Source organism: Amblyraja radiata, chromosome 45, assembly GCF_010909765.2.
Source record: "Amblyraja radiata isolate CabotCenter1 chromosome 45, sAmbRad1.1.pri, whole genome shotgun sequence".
In the NCBI taxonomy this organism is placed as follows: domain Eukaryota; kingdom Metazoa; phylum Chordata; class Chondrichthyes; order Rajiformes; family Rajidae; genus Amblyraja; species Amblyraja radiata.
In genome coordinates this window covers 10,114,532-10,136,766 of record NC_046000.1, presented here as the reverse complement: position 1 = coordinate 10,136,766, position 22,235 = coordinate 10,114,532, and the positions used below count along the sequence as shown (strand labels likewise).

At 44.4% G+C, this 22,235-nt stretch overlaps 1 protein-coding gene across 1 annotated transcript in view; it reads right to left on the bottom strand.

Moving 5' to 3' along the window:
• Positions 1-785: 785 nt before the first annotated feature.
• macrod1 (mono-ADP ribosylhydrolase 1) overlaps positions 786-22,235 on the bottom strand; it is a 369,433-nt gene continuing 347,983 nt past the window's right edge. Inside the window, exon 5 of the mRNA XM_033015165.1 lies at positions 786-1,009. Coding sequence (XP_032871056.1) covers positions 885-1,009 — 125 coding nt within the window. The 3' untranslated portion in view covers positions 786-884. The remainder of the gene's footprint in view (positions 1,010-22,235) is intronic.

Below are 22,235 nucleotides of genomic sequence, written 5' to 3'. Positions count from 1 at the left end.
CAAGCTGTGCATTTCCATGCCAAAGGCTCTTTACAGGAATAAATTCCCACTTACTAGTCTCGGAACAGCAGCAAGTTTCTGAACAGTCTTCCAAGTGCTATGCAGGGGATCGACCAAATGTCCTAAGAATTTACCTCCATTATCCCTGTATACATAGAAACATAGAAAATAGGTGCAGGAGTAGGCCATTCGGCCCTTCGAGCCTGCACCGCCATTCAATATGATCATGGCTGATCATCCAACTCAGTATCCCATCCCTGCCTCCTCTCCATACCCCCTGATCCCTTTAGCCACAAGGGCCACATCTAACTCCCTCTTAAATATAGCCAATGAACTGGCCTCAACTACCTTCTGTGGCAGAGAATTCCACAGATTCACCACTCTCTGTGTGTAAAAAATGATTTTCTCATCTCGGTCCTAAAAGACTTCCCTCTTATCCTTAAACTGTGACCCCTTGTTCTGCACTTCCCCAACATCGGGAATAATCTTCCTGCATCCAGCCTGTCCAACCCCTTAAGAATTTTGTAAGTTTCTATAAGATCCCCCCTCAATCTTCTAAATTCTAGCGTGTACGGTGAAGTCACATCAATGCTTTCAAATATAAAATAGTTGAGCTACGTTGAATATTTTTTAATTTCATGCAGCATTTAAAAACATATTTTCTTTAAGTTGAACATGAATGGAACATAATTGGAGTAGAAGGGAATTGTTAGATGAGACAACTAAACTGGGATGTAATGGAATTCCCTCATGATCTGGTGTGACCTTTTCTTTGGGACTTCATCTAATTAAACATAAACAGAAGTCCTGATGCAGGAGGGATTTCCTATTACATCGGAGGAAACAGCTTGTTTGGTGTTGGTGGGAAAAGGCTAATGTTATCTTTACTCACACTTGGCAGGCAGGCAGTAGCCACTGGTAATTTTAGCATCTCCGGGACTGCAGCCGGCGAGAGTACTGCATTCCTTCTTCAACAGGGGCCCCGCAGCCACGTGAATACAGCCGTCCACTGCAAAAGACAATTTCCAGGGAGTCAATACATTTTGTTAAGTGATCACTTCTCATATCTTGAGGGCAGTAGTTTAGTTTAGAAATACAGCGCAGATACAACATCTTCAGCTCATCGGGTCTGCACCGACCAGCTGTCCCTGCACATTATATACGATATACGATACGATACGATATACGATACAATTTATTTGTCATTTGGACCCCTTGAGGTCCAAACGAAAGGACGTTTTCCTACACATTAACGCTATCCTACACACACACTAGGGACAAATTTACACTTATATCAAGCTAATTAACCGACAAACCTGTACGTCTTTGGAGTGTGGGAGGAAACCTATCACTTGCAAACCTACGAACATATACCCCTCCTTACAGTGCTTTCAGCGCCAGAGATGAGGTTTTGATCCCGACTATGTTTGTCGGAGTTTGTACGTTCTCCCCTTGCACTCGTAGTCAGGATCAAAGCCGCATCTCTGCCGCTGAAAGCACTGTAAGGAGGGGTATATGTTCGTAGGTTTGCAAGTGATAGGAGCAGAATTAGCCAATTTAGCCCAACTGCTCCGCCATTCAATCATGGCCGATCTACATGGCCCTCTTAACCACATTCTCCTGCCTTCTCCCCATAACCCCTGACATCCGTACTAATCAGAAATCTATCTATCCGAAAATATCCGTTGACTTGGCCTCCACAGCCGTCTGTGGCAATGAATCCACAGATTCACCATCCTCTGACTAAATAAATTCCTCCTTATCTCCTTCCTAAAGGAACGTCCTTTTATTCTGAGGCTGTGACCTCTGGTCCTAGACTCTCCCATTAGAGGACACATCCTCTCCATAAATCCTGTATTTATGGGAAAATACGATCACTGATCGGTGCGGACCAGGTGGGCCGAAGGGCCTGTTTCCGTGCTGTATCTCTGAACAGAATTAAACCAAACTAAAGCAGCAAAGGATCCTGGCGAGGTTTACCAGGAGGTTTTTAGAACTACAACAGGAGATGGTTGGCAAGAGGAACAATGCAACAGTGGGCGTGACTTTCCAAAGGGTAATACAATTGCCTGTGGTACACAACAGTCTGCTTTCGTTCGGACTAGAGGACTAAATGAGCCGTACACAGCGACTGAGATGCAAGAAACAGGAACTTCTGATGATCATGACAAAGTTCTTTCATCAATCCAATAATCGTGATACCGGTGCCTGATGTAAACAAACAGGGAACATGTAAAAGATGTGACACTGGAAGCTCTTTGCAAGGAAATCAATAACTGTATCAATAATAACATAACTACCTCCTCAGACTTTAAGCCTCCTTCAATAGAATCGTAGCCATTCAGCATAAAATTCTATGAGAGAAAGGTCACTAGGGATGTTGCCATAAGATTATTATATTATTAATATTAATAAAATCAAGAACATTTGGTATCATTGGCAGATTGGTGCCGTTATGAATTATATTTACTGAGCATTCTGGAAATGCAGCAACATATAGGACAGTACAGATGAGGATAGACACAAAATGCTGGAGTAACTCAGTGGGACAGGCAGCATCTCTGGAGAGAAGAAATTGGTGACGTTTCAGGTCGAGACTTCAGAGTCCGAAGAAGGGTCTCGACCCGAATTGTCACCTATTCCTTTCCCCCAGAGATTCTGCCTGACCCTCTGAGTTACTCCACCGTTTTGTGTCTATCTTCGGTGTAAACCAGCATCTGCAGTTCATTCCTACACAGTACAGCTTGGGACAGGGCCTTCGGTCCACAATGCCGGTGCCAACTCCAATGCCAAATTAAACTGCACATTTGTATCTCAATTTCCTACCTGTACATATGCCTTTCAAAATGCCTCTTAAACGTAAATATTGTATATACTTCCACCATTCCAGGCACCTACAGGCAGGTAGACAAAAATGCAGGAGAAACTCAGCGGGTGAGGCAGCATCTATGGAGCGAAGGAAATAGGCGATGTTTCGGGTCGAGACCCTTCTTCAGACTGAAGAATCTCGACCCGAAACGTCGCCTATTTCCTTCGCTCCATCGATGCTGCCTCACCCGCTGAGTTTCTCCAGCATTTTTGTCTACTTTCGATTTTCCAGCATCTGCAGTTCCTTCTTAAACAAGTGATAGGAGCAGAATTAGGCCATTCGGCTCATCTAGTCTACTCCACCATTCATTCGTGGCTGATAATAATAATAATAATAATGGATGGGATTTATATAGCGCCTTTCTAATACTCAAGGCGCTTTACATCGCATTATTCATTCACTCCTCAGTCACACTCGGTGGTGGTAAGCTACTTCTGTAGCCACAGCTGCCCTAGGGCAGACTGACGGAAGCGTGGCTGCCAATCTGCGCCTACGGCCCCTCCGACCACCACCAATCACTCACACACATTCACACACATTCACACACAGGCAAAGGTGGGTGAAGTGTCTTGCCCAAGGACACACCGACAGTATGCACTCCAAGCGGGATTCGAACTGGCTACCTTCCGGTTGCCAGCCGAACACTTAGCCCATTGTGCCATCTGTCATCCCGATCCATCCTTCCCTATCATCCCCATTCTCCTGCCTTATCCCCATAACCCCTGACACCCATCCTAATCAAGAATCTATCTATCTCTGCCGTAAAAATATCCATTGACACCCTTAAAGCCCTGCCCACTGTACGAGTTCATTCAAGAGCTCTCCCGAGTTTTAAAAAATAAATCAAACTCGTGGAAGCACGTAGAATGTACGTCGGAGCTCGGGGACGTCTCTTAGCGGCTCGTAACGCTAACGGCAGGTACTCGGGAAACGCGGTAAGCTCGGGAAGACTCGTGAAGATTTTTCAACATGTTGAAAAATGACCACGAGAGCCCCGAGTACCTACGAGCGGCCATTACCGTAAATCTCCGAGTTCGAATCAGGGCAAACTCGGGAGAATGAACTCTTGAATGAACTCGTACAGTGGGACAGGGCTTTTACAAAACTATCTACCCTGTCTAAGCCTCTAATAATTTTATACATTTCTCAGGTCACCCCTCAGCCTCCAATGATCCAGAGAAAACAAGTCAAGTTTGTGCGACAGAGAGAGATCGACTGTTCACTGTTTAATGTACTCGACATGGAGGCCTCACCTCATCAAAAGGGACCAAACTTTAGCAGAAGTATTGTTCTGCTGTGTATCATATGGTGATTTGAGTGCGAGGCAGCTGCTATGTGACCAGCATCCTGACTTGTATTAGAGCAGGCAGATTAGCCTCTGTCTGCCCTGAAATATGGCAGCTGTTTTTCATTTCTGCTTCACCCAGAGAGCTTGCTTGCCTGCCGACACTTCCACATGTGACAGGCGATCCATTCCGCCCGGCTCAGATAACATTTCTTACGACCAACAGAGCAGCATTATATTTTTTGTTAAATGCGGCCACTTATGAAAACGAAATGATAAGAAATGCTGAGGCTCTATAGGGCGCTGGTCAGACCGTATTTGGAATACTCTGATCTATTCTGGGCCCTATGTTTGTGGAAGGATGTGTTAGCTTACGAGAATGATCCCAGGAATGAGTGGATTGACATATGATGAGCGTTTGTCGGCACTGGGCCTCTACTCGCTGGAGTTCAGAAGCATGACCACATTGAAACATAGCGAATAGTTAAAGGCGTGGATAGAATGGATTTGGAGAGGATGTTTCCACTAGTGGGAGAGTCTAGGACCAGAGGTCATAGCCTCAGACTTAAAGGACGTTTCTGCATGAAGGAGATGAGGAGGAATTTCTTTAGTCAGAGGGTGGTGAATCTGTGGAATTTATTGCCACAGAAGGTTGTGGAGGTCAAGTCAGTGGATATTTTTAAAGCAAATTTAGATAGATTCTTGATTAGTACAGGTGTCAGGAGTTATGAGGAGAAGGCAGGAGAATAAGGTTAGATAGATCAGCCATGATTGAATGGCGGAGTTGACTTGATGGGCCGAAAGGCCTAATTCTGCCCCTACAACTTAAGAGGAACTCAGCGAGTCGTGCTACAGTGTGGAGGAAAATGGCCGACATATTCCCATTGATCCACCTAATAGATAAACAAGACCAATTCTTAACGAGTTGGTCTCCATTTATTGATTTCTTGGATTCATGTGGTGCAACAGAATCGTAAAAATTAAATGTTTCAGGTACGGGTGAAAGATGATCAACAACATAAAAACGCATCTCCTTGCGTCTAGTTGATAATCTCCCTCCCGCTCTCTTTTCTCGCTTATCTCTTTTCCTTTTTTATTTACACACACTACACTTTTCCCTATTCTTTACTATCTCTTTTTTTCTTATTTCTCTCTTTAAAAAAAATAAAAAATGAAGTTGTACAGAGAATGTATTATGTTAACATATATTAGGCACCTGTAAAAAGATACCACTGTATTGTACTTCTAATAAAATATTTTTAATTTTTTTTTTAAAAACTCTCTAACCTTTGTGACTATCTCCGCCCTTCTCTCCCCTATCTGACTCATTTGTTGATCAACCCCTCTACCTCGGGATTCACTCACCAAATCTTTCTGCATCCCTTCCCCTTTCTATCTCCGCTCAACTCCAGTCTTGAAGAAACGTCCCAACCCAAAACATCATCTTGCCCATTTCCTTCCGCGGATGCCGCCTGACCCGCTGGGATCTTCCAGCAGTTTGCTTTTTTTGCTCACAATGCCATCATCTGCCAACTCTAACGTCTCCACCAAAAATGCTTCTGGTGTTTAAGAGAATTTTCACAGTATCCTTCTTTGAGCAACACCACCCAAAAAACTAATTAAGTGGTCATTCATTTAATTTTTGGTTTCCGAAATGTAGCTCAGTGCAAACATTTGCCTTCGGGCGAACAGTTACTGCATTTCATTTAACTTCGTTGGATGTGAAGCTTTTTGATAAGGCATTGTAGAAATGCAAGAGGTAGTGTCAAAATGATAAAATACAGCCCAGATCACTTTTCCATAATTTATAATGAGAAACAAAGAAGTGCATTTAACTGGAGCATGTAATGACTGCAAAAAGTAATGTATTGTGTGATTACTGTGGTGATGTCAGAACTGTAACAGCTAAATTGCAATCATCTCACAAGAAGCAATGTAGCCATGAAGTTTAAGAAGGAACTGCAGATGCTGGAAAATCGAAGGTACACAAAAATGCTGGAGAAACTCAGCGGGTGCAGCAGCATCTATGGAGCGAAGGAAATAGGCAACGTTTTGGGCCGAACCCCTTCTTCAGACTGATGGGGGTTGGGGGGCGTGGAGAAGAAAGGAAAAAGGAGGAGGAGGAGCCCGAGGGCTGAGGAAGGGGAGGAGACAGCAAGGGCTAACAAAATTGGGAGAATTCAATGTTCATGTCCGCAGGATGCAGACTCCCCAAGCGGAATATGAGGTTCCTCCAATTTCCGGTGTTGCTCGCTCTGGCCATGGAGGAGACCCAGGACAGAGAGGTCGGATGCGGAATGGGAGGGGGAGTTGAAGTGCTGAGTCAGGTTGGTTATTGCGGACCGAGCGGAGGTGTTCGGCGAAACGTTGAAGTTGAAACCATGAAGTTGGTTGAAGTTGACTCTTGGGCTTAGTTTAGTTTAGTTTAGTTTAGTTTAGCGCAGAACCAGGCCCTTCGGACCACCGAGCCCACGATCTCCGAACACTGACTCTATCCTACACATACTCAGGACAATTTACAATTATACCAAGCCTATTAACCCACGAACCCGCACGCCTTTGGAGTGTGGGAGGAAACCGGAGCACCCGGAGAAAACCCACGCAGGTCATGGGGAGAGCGTACAAACTCCGTACAGACAGCACCCGTAGTCAGGATCGAACCCGGGTCTCTGACGCTATAAGACGGCAGATCCACCGCTGCCGATCATGGTTGATTCATTCCATTCTCAGGTGCAGGAACGTGGAGTCTACCTGCAAAGATGATAGTGCCACCTATCCACCCTAGAAACCCAACTGAGAACTGCAATCCGTTTTCTAGTCCTGGTTCTCCTGTATTCCACACGGGATTTACTAGTACACCCATCAAAGAAGGTTGCTGATGGGATTTCTTCACAGGATAGAGTGTTCGTCAGCATTCTTTGTAGAAATCTCCACCATGTTCTAACTTTAATACCTCATGCATTAAAAATTGAGGATATCATAATCACCACTTTCAAAAATATATAATCACCACCCAGACAACAATCCTTCTTTTTCCTGCCACCTATCTCTTAATGTAAAATTTCAATATTAATGTCACAATTCATAAACATGGTAACGTTTCTGACAACGGCAAGGAAAGGCCAATTGGAAGAGATAGGGGGTTTATAAGCATCACTCTGGTACATCTCATTCACACCATCAGACATTTTGAGCCATAGAGTTGTACAGCACCAGAGACCCGGGTTCGAACCTGACTAAGGGTGCTGTCTGTACGGAGTTTGCACGTTCTCCCTCTACAAAGCTTTGTAGGTTAATTGGCAAGGTATAAATGTCAATTGTCCCGAATGTGGGTAGGATTTATGAGAGTGAGAATGAGAGTTTAAAATGATGAGAGGGATAGACAGAGTTGACGTGGATAAGCTTTTTCCATTGAGAGTAGGGAAGATTCAAACAAGAGGACATGATTTGAGAATTAAGGGACAAAAGTTTAGAGGCAACATGAGGGGGAACTTCTTTACTCAGAGAGTGGTGGCTGTGTGGAATGAGCTTCCAGTGGAAGTGGTGGAGGAAGGTTCGATTTTATCATTTAAAAATAAATTGGATAGGTATATGGATGGGAAAGGAATGGAGGGTTATGGTCTGAGTGCAGGTAGATGGGACTAGGAGAGAGTAAGTGTTCGGCACGGACTAGAAGGGCCGAGATGGCCTGTTTCCGTGCTGTAAGTTGTTATATGGTTATTTAGTATCATGGGCCTGTCCCACTTGGCGATATTTTTAGGCAACTGCCGGGGACTGTCATAGTCGTAGCAGGTGGCCGAAAAGCCGGCGGCTACCTACGTCATCCTGGCGACAACCTACGACAGCACCTGCGTCAGGAGAAGTCAAGCTACGCTCATTGGCGTCAAGCCCACTGTCGCCGAAAATGTTGAAAATTTGGCGGGCGACCAGAAAGACTCTACGGCTTTTTGCGCGACGGAGAAGACTACTCCCGGCGACCACCGGCGAACACGTGGTGACAAACTAGTCGCCTGTAGTTGCCTAAAAAATTGCCTGAGTGGGACAGGCCCATAGGTGTGCGGGGATGGCTGATCGGTGCAGATTCGGTAGGTCGAAGGGCCTGTTTCTGCTCTGTATCTCGAAACCAATCCAGAAATCCACCTTTTTCCTGACACCTATTTGTTTGTGTATAATTCCGATATTAATGTTACAGTCCGTCAATTTGTTAATGTTTCTGACAACTGCAAGGAAAGGCAAATTGCAAGTATGTTAGCAGAGCAAGGGGGTTGATAGGCATCACTCTGGTGCCTCTCTCTCTCACAGCATCAGACCCCCGTCAAGGATATTCCTGCGTGGGTGAGAAACGGGGAGCAAAGAAAACAATGCAAGAGAAAGAAAGTTTAAGAAGGAACTGCAGATGCTGGAAAATCGAAGGTAGACAAAAATGCTGGAGAAACTCAGCGGGTGAGGCAGCATCTATGGAGCGAAGGAAATAGGCAACATTTCGGGTCGAGACCTTTCTTCAGAACAAAGATCCTATAGCAAGCAAGATAGATCACTCCTTCTAAATGCAATGGGCTGACGTGTAGTACGCAATGGAGCGGAACGTGGGCCTTTTTTTCATCCATTTCAGTAACCCGACCCGACCCGACTCGCAGTGTAATCAACGTTGCGGGGGAACAGTTTGTGTTAATAGATTATAATTCTGAAAATGAGGGGAAGATTTTTCCCAAATAACTTTTATTTTTACGAGGATGTTTCCGTAACCGGCTTCCGCCTCCGCACTCGTGTCCTATGGGATCTTTGGTGCGGAGACGGAAGCAGGTTACGGAAATGGGGCCGAAAATTACCCATGAATCTGCCCATGACCGTACTACATCTTTTTCGTCATGTGATCTATCTTGCTCGCTATAGGATCTTTGCTTCAGACTGATGTGAGGGTGGGGGGGGGGGGCGGGAAGAAGAAAGGAAGAGGAGGAGCCACTGGCTCCTCCTCTTCCTTTCTTCTTCCCGCCCCCCCCACCCTCACATCAGGCGCAAGAGAAAGAAAGGTGAGCTGGGCAAGATTAGCACAACACCGCCATCAGTGCCCGACAGGACTCGAAGCCTGGATCCCACGTTTTCCATCTCATTAGCAGTTTAGCTCCATGGTGTAATTAAGATAATGACAGGAAGGGATTTAATTGTTCCTCATTGCTGAACCTGTCAGTAATGAGACACACTCAAGTATAAACAGACTTACCAAAAAAAAAAAAAGCTTCTCTTCTGTCGATTCAGTGGAATCACAGCCGTATCACATTTCTGGGATTGACAATTAACTGTGACTGGCTGGATGACATCGGGAGCAGTGCTGGGGAACGCTCTTTGCTTAATTTCACCAGCAATAATGATTCTTGCTGTTTTACAAGGATAAAAACTACTTAGATGTTGAGGTTAAGTTTGGCCTCAATTTATGTAAATTATATTACAATGAGGAGAGAGATGCTTGTTCGAAAATTTAAAATTTGAAATAAAAACTGAAAATTGGCCACGCTCTCATTTCACCCCGTGCCATCAGGAAGAAGGTACAGGAGCCTGAAAACTGTAAAACCCCAGTCCCACTTATGTGTCCTTGGCACGCTAATTACGCGACCTCGTGGTCGTATTGAGGCTCGACGGTCCCGCGAAGGTCGGGCGCGACTTCATTCGCCAGCACAGCCGTCTGGAGCGCGTGACGTCATTTGAAGATGGACGCAAAATGCAGGAGTAACTCAGCGGGACCGGCAGCATCTCTGGAGAGAAGCAATGGGTGATGTTTCATGTCGAGACTCTTCTTCAGTCTGAAAGAAGGGTCTCGACCCGAAACGTCACCCATTGCTTCTCTCCAGAGATGCTGCTGGTCTGTTTTGTACTGTTTTGGGACATATGACAATAAAACACTCTTGACTCTCTCTCCTATAATGCGTGCAAATGAACAACAGGAAGAAACACAGATCGTAAACCTCCGTGATCATCTGAAACAAATGTGTCGAATTTGATGCTAAATTCAACTAATCTCCTCTCCGCCATGCGATCCAATCTCTCCAATCCCGGCAAGAAGATCCAAGCAGGAGCTATGAAGATTGAAGAAGAATAGAGGAATACTTGGATGGATGCAGAAAATATCTACAACATACAGCAACAATGGATACCAAATCATTCAATGGCACGTTTCCTCAACTAAGAAAGCCAACACCACAGAAACATTAATGATTTTCCAGTTCACCTCTATGTTCTGAGATATATCTTCATCATTTGTCTTTATGAAGGAACTGCAGATGCTGGAAAATCGAAGGTAGACAAAAGTGCTGGAGAAACTTAGCGGGTGCAGCAGCATCTATGGAGCAAAGGAAATAGGCAACGTTTCGGGCCGAAACCCTTCTTCAGACTGATGTAGGGTGAATGGGTGGGGGGATGTGGAGAAGAAATGAAAAAGGAAGAGGAGGAGCCCGAGGGCTGAGGGAGAGCTGAGAAGGGGAGGAGACAGCAAGGGCTACCGGAAATTGGTGAATTCAATGTTTATGCCACTAGGGTGCAGACTGCCCAAGCGGAATATGAGGTGCTGCTCCTCCAATTTCCGGTGGTGCTCACTCTGGCAATGGAGGAGGCCCAGGACAGAGAGGTCGGATTCGGAATGGGAGGGGGAGTTGAAGTGCTGAGCCATCCCGCTCCCATTCAGCATCTTCATCATTGCTGGTTAATGCCCCTGAGTTTACTGCCTAACAACCTATATAGTGTAGAAACAAAGATGCTGGTTTATTCCAAAGATAGGCCCAGAGTCCTGGAATGGGTCAGACAGCAACTCTGGTGAAATGGGATGGATGACGTTTCAGTTCGGGACCCTTCTTCGGACGTATATAGTGAGTCAGTGCATCAGGAAGGCAGAGTGTGTTGGAAGGAACTGGTTTAAATCAAAGATAGACACAAAAGCTGGAGTAACTCAGCATCTCTGGAGGAAAGGAATATGTGACTAGCCGACAGCTAACAATGGCCTGGTTCCTTCACCGTCGTTACTTTTTTGCATATTGTTCATTCATTTGTACTACACCTCTCCAAATCACCGTCCACATCTCTCGATTCCCTTTCCCCTGACTCTCAGTCAGAAGAAGGGTCTTGATCGGAAACGTCATCTCTTCCTTTTCTCCAGTGATGCTGACTGACTCCAGCTTTTTGTGTCTGCCATCAGGAAGACAGTCCACCTCCTTCTCTGTGAAGGGGTGATGATAAGCATTTAGCCAAAACTCCATCCTCCGTTTGTACACGTAAATCACATCTCAAACTTCCCCTTTTCAACCGTAAACAATCCATTTTCCACACAAGTTAAATATCTCATACTTAAATTCTGGAAAAACGCTCCCACACCAACGATAAAAATGTGGATTTCAAATATGTCCGAAATGTTACACCTGGAAGACATGAGATTCCTCCTAGCAGGCAAACCAGACCAGTTCCAAAAGATTTGGTCTCCATTTGTCGACTTATTGCAAGTATAGGGTCCAACATAACTTTGAAAATAAATGGTTTCGGGACCTGGTGAGGGGTGTGTAAAGATACGAAGTAGGTATATCCCTTTTATCTTATTTTCTTATATCTTCTGTTCTCTATTTTTCTCTTTCTTTTTCTTTGGCTTTCTTCTTAACTCTTTTTTTGTGTTTTACGTTTCTAAGGGTCTCTCTTGATCACTCTTTCACGCACTTACTATAGAAACATAGAAACATAGAAAATAGGTGCAGGAGTAGGCCATTCGGCCCTTCGAGCCTGCACCACCATTCAATATGATCATGGCTGATCATCCAACTCAGTATCCCATCCCTGCCTTCTCTCCATACCCCCTATCCTATCTAACTCTCTTTACTTTCCTTCTTTTTAAAGTTTAAAACACAAAGTGGTACAGGAAATGTATGATGTTATTTTTGGCTTATATCACTGTAATGTACACTACTTCTAATAAATAAAATATTTTTAAAAAATAAAAAAAAGTTAAATATCCAATGCCCGTATCATCTCACCGGTTTATTTCTTGGAGCCTCTCAAGGACAGAAGAGTCCTTCACACGACTGGATGAACAAATGTCCGCGGGATTGTCGAGATAGTGACGAACATCACCTTCAGTTATTATATTAATAAGGTCATTCATCAGTGCACATATGGGGTCAAAATATAGTGCCGGAAATATTGCAATAAGTGTCATGTAATGAGATGAACAACGCAACCTATAGATGAAATAGAGTATCCTTGGCTGGGAGCCATGCGATATGATTTATATTGCACGTTGGGTGACCTGCACCTTATGACTGATGAAGCTATGTGTGTGTGTGAATGACAGTCAGTGCCAAGAGTGCAGTGCAGAACGCCGCCCACACCTCATCACGTGTGCGGTGAATTTTACAATATAGGGAGGTAATTCAGGCTGCGTTGAGAGAAGTTAGCTGTAAATTTAAATTAAAAATGGGAAACCGATATTGTTAGCCAGTGACATGGAAACGAGTGTCTATTTTTCGTGGTGCTGCCTACCCTCATGTCGGCATCAGCTTGTGTGTAAAGAACAAATTCTTAAACAGTGGCGAAGACAAAAATGAATGCATCTGCTGGAACCTGGAGTGAAAACGCAACGCTGGAAGAACTCAGCGGGTCTCGAGATTAGTCCAACCTGGCATCAAATTCGACACACAAAAATGCTGGAGAAACTCAGCGGGTGCAGCAGCATCTATGGAGCGAAGGAAATAGGTAACGTTTCGTCCTGAAACGTTACCTATTTCCTTCGCTCCATAGATGCTGCTGCACCCACTGAGTTTCTCCAGCATTTTTGTGTACCTTCGATTTTCCAGCATCTGCAGTTCCTTCTTGAACACAAACATCAAATTCGACACATTTGTTTCGGACGATTATATATAGGAGTAAAGAGGTTCTTCGGATTTCAGTATAGGAGTAAAGAGGTTCTTCTGCAGTTGTATAGGGCTCTGGTAAGACCACATCTGTAGTATTGTGTACAGTTTTGGTCTCCTAATTTGAGGAAGTACATCCTTGTGATTGAGGCAGTGCAGCGTAGGTTCACGAGATTGATCCCTGGGATGGCGGGACTGTCATATAAGGAAAGATTGAAAAGACTAGGCTTGTATTCATTGGAGTTTAGAAGGATGAGGGGGTATCTTATAGAAACATATAAAATTATAAAAGGACTGGACAAGCTAGATGCAGGAAAAATGTTCCCAATGTTGGGCGAGTCCAGAACCAGGGGCCACAGTCTTAGAATAAAGGGGAGGCCATTTAAGACTGAGGTGAGAAAAAACTTTTTCACCCAGAGAGTTGTGAATTTGTGGAATTCCCTGCCACAGAGGGCAGTGGAGGCCAAATCACCGGATGGATTTAAGAGAGAGTTAGATAGAGCTCTAGGAGCTAGTGGAAGCAAGGAATATGAGGAGAAGGCAGGCACGGGTTATTGATTGGGGACGATCAGCCATGATCATAATGAATGCGGTGCTGGCTCGAAGGTCCGAATGGCCTCCTCCTGCACCTATTTTCTATGTTTCTATGATTACTGAGGAGTGCGATATGTAATTCTTCCAGTTGTTAATTTGCATGGCTAATAAGAGAGAGAGGCAAGAGCATTTTATTGTTATATGTCCCAAAACAAAACAAAGAAATTCTGACTTGCTGTAGCAGGACAACAGATATGAGGGGTGACAATAGACAATAGACAATAGGTGCAGGAGTAGGTCATTCGGCCTTTCGAGCCAGCACCGCGAGTGGGTGATCTTATAGAGGTGTACAAAATCATGAGAGGAATAGATCGGGTAGATGCACAGAGTATTTTGCCCAGAGTAGGGGAATCGAGGACCAGAGGACATAGGTTCAAGGTGAAGGGGAAATGATTTAATAGGAATCCGAGGGTAACAATAGACAATAGACAATAGGTGCAGGAGTCGGCCATTCGGCCCTTTGAGTCAGGACCGCCATTCACTTTGATCATGGCTGATCATCCCCAATCAGTACACCGTTCCTGCCTTCTCCCCATATCCCCTGATTCCGCTTTCTTTAAGAGCCCTATCTAGCTCCAAGGAATTTAACTTTAAGAGTAGAGGGATGAGTCACGGGTCAAGTGTGTTTTATTGCCACATGTCCCAGATGGAACAATGACATTCTTACTAGTGAGAAACATAGAAAATAGATGCAGGAGTAAGCCATTCGAACCTTCGAGCCTGCACCGCCATTCAATATGATCATGGCTGATCATGCAACTCAGTATCCTGTACCTGCCTTCTCTCCATACCCCTTGATCCCTTTAGCCACAAGGGCCACATCTAACTCCCTCTTAAATATAGCCAATGAACTGGCCTCAACTACTTTCTGTGGCAGAGAATTCCACAGATTCACCACTCTCTGTGTGAATTTTTTTTTCTCATCTCGGTCCTAAAAGACTTCCCTCTTATCTTTAAACTGTGACCCCTTGTTCTGGACTTCCCCAACATCGGGAACAATCTTCCTGCATCTAGCCTGTCCAACCCCAGAAGAATTTTGTAAGTTTCTATAAGATCCCCCCTCAATCTTCTAAATTCCAGCGAGTACAAGCCGAGTCTATCCAGTCTTTCTTCATATGAAAGTCCTGCCATCCCAGGAAACCGCACATACCAACATACTTTGCACTGATGGTGTTCCTTTATTCAGAATTCTCAAAATTGCTGATATTTATACAGGCAAGAGAGATTTAACAAATTATTATTCCAGTAAATCGAATCCCTTGTCTCTACAAACGAGGCGTGGATGACAAACACAAGGATCGTAATAGATACCAAATATAATTATCAACTGAAGTACGAAACATCAGCGAAAAAAAGAATCCACTGAAAACATTACTGCTTACATCAAGAATAATTGCAGTGTACACATGCTAAGTGAAAGGAAGACATAGCTGTTCAGATCTTACTCCTACGTCTATTGTCATCTGAATACACTGGTGCCATCCAACAGATGGCAGGGTCCGATTAATATTAACTCTTTGGACTCAGCCACTGTGAAGACATGGTAAACGTATTAATCTTTCCACGGCTGAATGAGATCTGTGGATTAGTATCTCACAACAAAAATTGAAATTTGCTCCAGTTCCCTAAAGCCAGTGAATGGTAAGATACTTTTATTAATGGAGAAGCTGTGATAAATCATGTTGAATTCTAACAACTGAAGAAAACCCAAGGGAATTATTTCCCATTCTGGTTAGTTCTCCATTCACTATTACTTGTGGGCGGAGCACCAAGGCAAATTCCTTGTATGTGAATACATGGCCAATAAACTTACTTACTTACTTACTATGTCACCCGTCCGATTATTTTGCTATCTGCTGTGTATTCTTCAGCTTCCTTCAATGTGCAAGTCTTCCTTGATGCTCCAAACTCTCACTCATCTTAGTAGACCTGTTTAAGACTTGAATGTTGCTAGGTTTCATCGCACATCGCTTTCAAACAATGCGTTTCTCACATCTTCAACCTCGTTGTTTTCATCTCTGTTTTTACAGACATACAGCACGGAGACAGGCCCTTCGCACAACTTTTTCACCCAGAGAGTTGTGAATCTGTGGAATTTTCTGCCACAGAAGGCAGTGGAGGCCAATTCACTGGATGTTTTCAAGAGAGAGTTAGATATAGCTCTTAGGGCTAACGGAATCAAGGGATATGGGGCGAAAGGAAGAACAGGGTACTGATTTTGGATGATCAACCATGATCATATTGAATGGCGGTGCTGGCTTGAAGTGCCGAATTGCCGACTCCTGTACCTATTTTCTATGTTTCTATGTAAGATAGTTCAAGGGTCTCCAATGAGGTAGATAGTAGACAATAGACAATAGACAATAGGTGCAGGAGTAGGCCATTCGGCCCTTCGAGCCAGCACTGCCATTCAATGTGATCATGGCTGATCATGCCCAATCAGATAATAATAATAATAATAATAAATTTTATTTATGGGCGCCTTTCAAGAGTCTCAAGGACACATAATAGCTTAGGATTGTTCTCTAGTTACTGGTAGGATGGTTCAGTTGCCCACCGAATGTAATGAACTGTAGGCTTTGCCCAGTGCTAACTTACTAAAGTTAAAATAAAAAGTCCGAATGATGTCTATCCATTAGGATGACTGGGAACACAAAATGGCTCGAAGCTATGGAAATCTTGATTGATGGCGAATTACTGCTGCTGCTCTCTCATCTTCTTCACCACTAAGCGATCCCAATTGGAAGAATAAGCAATGAGAAATAATTGATTTTGTATTGATGCCGTCTCTAATGTGCCTACGTTAGGTGAATAATAGTTCACCGACTGCATCACTTTAGGATGTCATGAAATGGAAGTGAAAGGTGCCATAGAAATGCAAATCTTTATAATTAGATATAGCCAGTAGATATTCATTGTTCAGGCACATATGTGCAAATCAGGAGAACTACCTGAATATTAGATAAGCCCTGGGTCAATAGCTATCAAGAGTCACTATTTTCAGGACAGCCAGTATTAGAAATAGTCAAAGTATATGTAATTCACCTTTAAGATAATCATACTTTGTTGCCAGGATGCAATTTGGAAGGCAGTTTAACGTTCCAATGAATCATCGTTTTTTAGTTTTGGAGACAGTTTTAAGGGCCTGTTCCACTTTCACGACCTAATTCACGACCTTTTTTACTCGTGGACATTTTTCATCATGCTAGAAAAAACGCCCTGACCTGCCTTGAGTACCGACGACTAGCATCGCGACCTGCTACGACCTACCTACGACCTCCTATGACCTTGTGACGACCATGCTGCGAGTATGAGTCAAGGGAAAACTCGGCAGAGGTCGTGAATTAGGTCGTGAAAGTGGGACAGGCCCTTTAGAGATACAGCGTGGAAATGGGCCCTTCAGCCCACCCAGTCTGTACCGAACAGCGATCCCCGCACTATCCTACACACTGGGGACAATTTTACATTCATACTAGCCAATTAACCCACAAACCTGCACGTCTTTGGAGTGTGGGAGGATGCCAAAGATCTCGGAGAAAACCCACGCAGGTCACGGGGAGAACGTACAAACTCCGCACAGACAGCACCCGCAGACAGGATCGAACCCGGGTCCCTGGCGCCGTAAGGCGGTAATTTTACCGCTGCGCCACCGTGCCGCACAAAGGTATCTCAACCCCGGTACTACTAAAGTACAGAATGAACAGCAAGATTAGCTTTAATCCCCAGAATCGATAGGATTTAAGGAGGCCAAAGGCTAAATCTTGTAAAATATCAAATCTGTTTCTGAGGCACAACATAAACAAAAGAACGTTAACAGCTTGCATTTAAATATTAGTCAGATGAATTAGGTTTAGTACTGGTACAAATCATAGGAGACTCCTAATGATAATGAATCCTTCATTAATCTTGCATCCTTAATATAAATAAAGTATTAACCCTTGAAAACTGCAAATTCCAGATAATTAGTTCATTTATTATTAGAAACACGGGAAGGCCCCAAACCTCTGACGATTTGAACAATAATCTGTGCAAAAATGACTTGTTCCCCTTACTTTCCTGGTGTTGGATGCGAAACCTTTGCCTGGGGCTATATTCCCAATTGATGTCTCACTAAATGCTACTTCTAAGAATTGTGCACATGGTTTAAACCCGCTAATGCAGTGAGTTCCTCCTGTCAAGCATTCGCAGCCTCCAAATTTGGAGTATTTTGTCAGGCTGAGTATTTTCTCAGAATAATTAGAGGGGCAACAGTTCTGTTTTAACGGGATAATAATAATAATGGATGGGATTTATATAGCGCCTTTCTAATACTCAAGGCGCTTTACATCGCATTATTCATTCACTCCTCAGTCACACTCGGTGGTGGTAAGCTACTTCTGTAGCCACAGCTGCCCTGGGGCAGACTGACGGAAGCGTGGCTACCAATCTGCGCCTACGGCCCCTCCGACCACCACCAATCACTCACACACATTCACACACAGGCAAAGGTGGGTGAAGTGCCTTGCCCAAGGACACAACAACAGTATGCACTCCAAGCGGGATTCGAACCGGCTACCTTCCGGTCGCCAGCCGAACACTTAGCCCATTGTGCCATCTGTCCATGTGGGATGTGACCATGTCATCAAAATAACTGGTCCAAAAAACCTTCTCCTCCTCAGCACTTTGTGTCTTTTTTGTACTTCAGCCCTTCGAGCCAGCACCGCCATTCAATATGATCACGGCTGATCATCCAAAATCAGCACCCCGTTCCTGCTTTCTCCCCATATCCCTTGATTCCGTTAGCCCTAAGAGCTATATCTAACTCTCTCTTGAAAACATCCAGTGAATTGGTCTCCACTGCCTTCTGTGGCAGAAATTTCCACAGATTCACAACTCTCTGAGTGAAAATTTCCCCCATATCCTTGATTCCCTTAGCCCTGAGAGCTAAATTTAACTCGCTCGGCACGGTGGCGCAGCGGTAGAGCAACTGTCGAACGGCAGAGCTATTGTGATATACACTGTATGTTTAAGAAGGAACTGCAGATGGAAAAATCAAAGGTAGACAAAAATGCTGGAGAGACTCAGCGGGTGAGACAGCATCTATGGAGCGAAGGAATAGGTGACGTTTCGGGTCTCACGGCCGTTGCGGAACCAGATCCGCCCCCAGAGCGGGGCCAAGCCGATCGGAGATAGATACAAAATGCTAGAGTAACTCAGCGGGACAGGCAGCAGATCTGGAGAGAAGGAATGGGTGAAGTTTCGGGTCAAGACCCTTCCAGACTGAGTCAGGAGAGAGGGGAAACTTGAGATATGGAAGGGTAAGGTGTGAAAATGACAGATCAGACTGAAGAAGGGTCTCGACCCGAAAAGTCACCCATTCCTTCTCTCCAGAGATGCTGCCTGTCCCGCTGAGTACTCCAGCTTTGTGTGTTTATCTAGTGTCTAAGCTGCTCTTGTATGAGGATGTCTTGCACGTGTACACCATCGACCACAAAGGCAAGCGATATAAATTAGTACTTGGTCACTAAGAGCAATTAAAATATTGAGTTATTCAACTGGAGCAGCTGCCATTCATGTCACTTTCTCAAAAGGACATTCATTCTCTTTGAAGCCCGCATGAATCCTGGACACCAATTAAAATATCAATTTCTGGCATTTTTGATATTCTTTGGTCAAATTAAATGCCTGCTGTGATTTGTTTGTCTTGTTGCAAAGTTAAAACGAAAGGGGAGTCATGACCAATATTATCCCTCAACCAAAACATATTTTGTCAGTTTGCTATTTGTGAGAGCTCGGAGGGGTATAATTGACTGATTTAGTTAGTTTTTGTTTAGTTTATGTGTCAAGGTACAGTGAAAAGCTTTTGCTGCGTGCTAACCAGTCAGCGGAAAGACTATACATGATTACAATCGAGTCGTCCACAGTGTACAGATACATGATAAGGGAATAAATAACGTTTAAGTGCAAGGTAAAACCAGTAAAGCCCAATCAAAGATAGTCCGAGGGTCTCCAAATGAGGTGGGTGGTAGTTGAGGACTGCTCTCTAGTTGTGGTGGGATGATTCAGTTGCCTGATAACAGCTGGGAAGAAACTGTCCCTGAATCTGGAGGTAGACAAAAATGCTGGAGAAGCTCAGTGGGTGAGGCAGCATCTATGGAGCGAAGGAAAAAGGCCACATTTCGGGTCGAGGCCCTTGGTGATTCTGGAAATGCAGCAACATAGGACAGTACAGATGAGGATAGACACAAAATGCTGGAGTAACTCAGCGGGAAAGGCAGCATCTCTGGAGAGAAGAAATTGGTGACGTTTCAGGTCGAGACCCTTCTGTAGACTTCAGAGTCCGAAGAAGGGTCTCGACCCGAAATGTCACCTATTCCTTTTCCTCCAGAGATTCTGCCTGACCCTCTGAGTTACTCCACCGTTTTGTGTCTATCTTCGGTGTAAACCAGCATCTGCAGTTCATTCCTACACAGTACAGCTTGGGGCAGGGCCTTCAGTCCACAATGCCGATGCCAACTCCAATGCCAAATTAAACTGCACATCTGTTTGCACATCTGTATCTCAATTTCCTGCCTGTACATATGCCTTTCAAAATGCCTCTTAAACATAAACATTGTATATGCTTCCACCACTCCCTTTGACAGAGCATTCCAGGCACCTACAGGCAGGTAGACAAAACTGCAGGAGAAACTCAGCGGGTGAGGCAGCATCTATGGAGCGAAGGAAATAGGTTTCGGGTCGAGAACCTTCTTCAGACTGAAGAATCTCGACCCGAAACGTCGCCTATTTCCTTCACTCCATAGATGCTGCCTCACCTGCTGAGTGTCTCCAGCATTTTTGTCTACCTTCGATTTTCCTGCATCTGCAGCTCCTTCTTAAACACTGAATCTAGAGGTGTGCCTTTTCACACTTCTATACCATTTGCCCGATGGAAGAGGGGAGAAGAGGGAGTGGCCATGGTGCGAGCGGGATCCTTGATTATGCTGCTGGCCTTGCCGAGGCAGCGTGAGGTGTAGGTGGAGTCTATAGATGTTTGAGTGTTTTGACCCACCTTGGTGTAGTGAAAGGCATGATTAAAATTCAAAATCTTTCTTTCTTCTTCTGGAGTCCAGGAATCCAATATTAGAGGGAGTACAGAGAAGGTTCACCAGACTGATTCCTGGGATGGCAGGACTTTCATATGAAGAAAGACTGGATAGACTCGGCTTGTACTCGCTAGAATTTAGAAGATTGAGGGGGGATCTTATAGAAACGTACAAAATTCTTAAGGGGTTGGACAGGCTAGATGCAGGAAGATTGTTCCCGATGTTGGGGAAGTCCAGAACAAGGGGTCACAGTTTAAGGATAAGGGGAAATCTTTTAGGACCGAGATGAGGAAAACATTTTTCACACAGAGTGGTGAATCTCTGGAATTCTCTGCCACAGAAGGTAGTTGAGGCCAGTTCATTGGCTATATTTAAAAGGGAGTTGGATGTGGCCCTTGTGGCTAAAGGGATCAGGGGGTATGGAGAGAAGGCAGGTACAGGATACTGAGTTGGATGATCAGCCATGATCATATTGACTGGCGGTGCAGGCTCGAAGGGCCGAATGGCCTACTCCTGCACCTATTGTCTATGTTTCTATGTTTCTATGTTTACGAGGCGATTTCAGCAAATGCTGTTATTTTACGTTATACCCTGGCAGTGGACTCATAAACAAAGTTGGCCTTGTTGAGATGGTCTGCTGCCAGGCTGTGGAAAATGATGTCAACACAGCGAGCTATCTCCTGGTTGTTGGGCTCCAGTAATTCCAATGAAAAGCAGCTTCTGCCCACAGCCTGTTTGTGTACAGTCAAAGTTCTGCTTGATCACATCGCAAACACCAGGAAATGTCCTTTAAAAGCACAGCATTTCAGCCCTCGGATAGTTCTGAATGAAACATTCATGACAGAAAATAAAAACTCCAAGCCAACCAATAATTTTCCGTATCTCATCTCCGACTCAGTGCAGCACCGGCCTTGAAACATTCGTGACAGAAAATACTCCAAGCCAAGTCTGCTCGCAAAATTGGTTCATCTCCTGTTTCACAAAAAAATATAATTCCACTTTTTATTTAAAATAAAATGTAATTTAGTATCAAAATGGCTTGACTACTTTTGCAGAGTGAAATCCTTCCCCTCTGCTTTTCTCTGCAGTATAGTACACGGGCTTGTTGGCAAGCTGACCAATTTACACAGTAGACTATTATATGTGCCATAAAGCAGTACCTCATACCATTGTATGAGTAGGTGCAGAGGCCAAACCCAACCATAATTATCACTGACAAAAGGTTTACTGTGCATCACTGCACGCTCCATCCAGATTATCCCAACTATATAATCCTTTCATAGCCCAAATACCTGAGGAGTTAACTTCATGTAGCAGGGCAACAACCTTAAAGAAACTATGGGTGGCAGCTGGGGTTGCCAAAATAGCAGTGATAATGCACAGGGGTTCTGACTGTCACCTGTACAAGCTGGGCTTGTACACTCTGGAGTTTAGAAGGATGAGAGGGTATCTCATTGAAACATATAAGATTGTTAAGGGCTTGGACACGCTAGAGGCAGGAAACAAGTTCCCGATGTTGGGAGAGTCCAGAACCAGGGGCC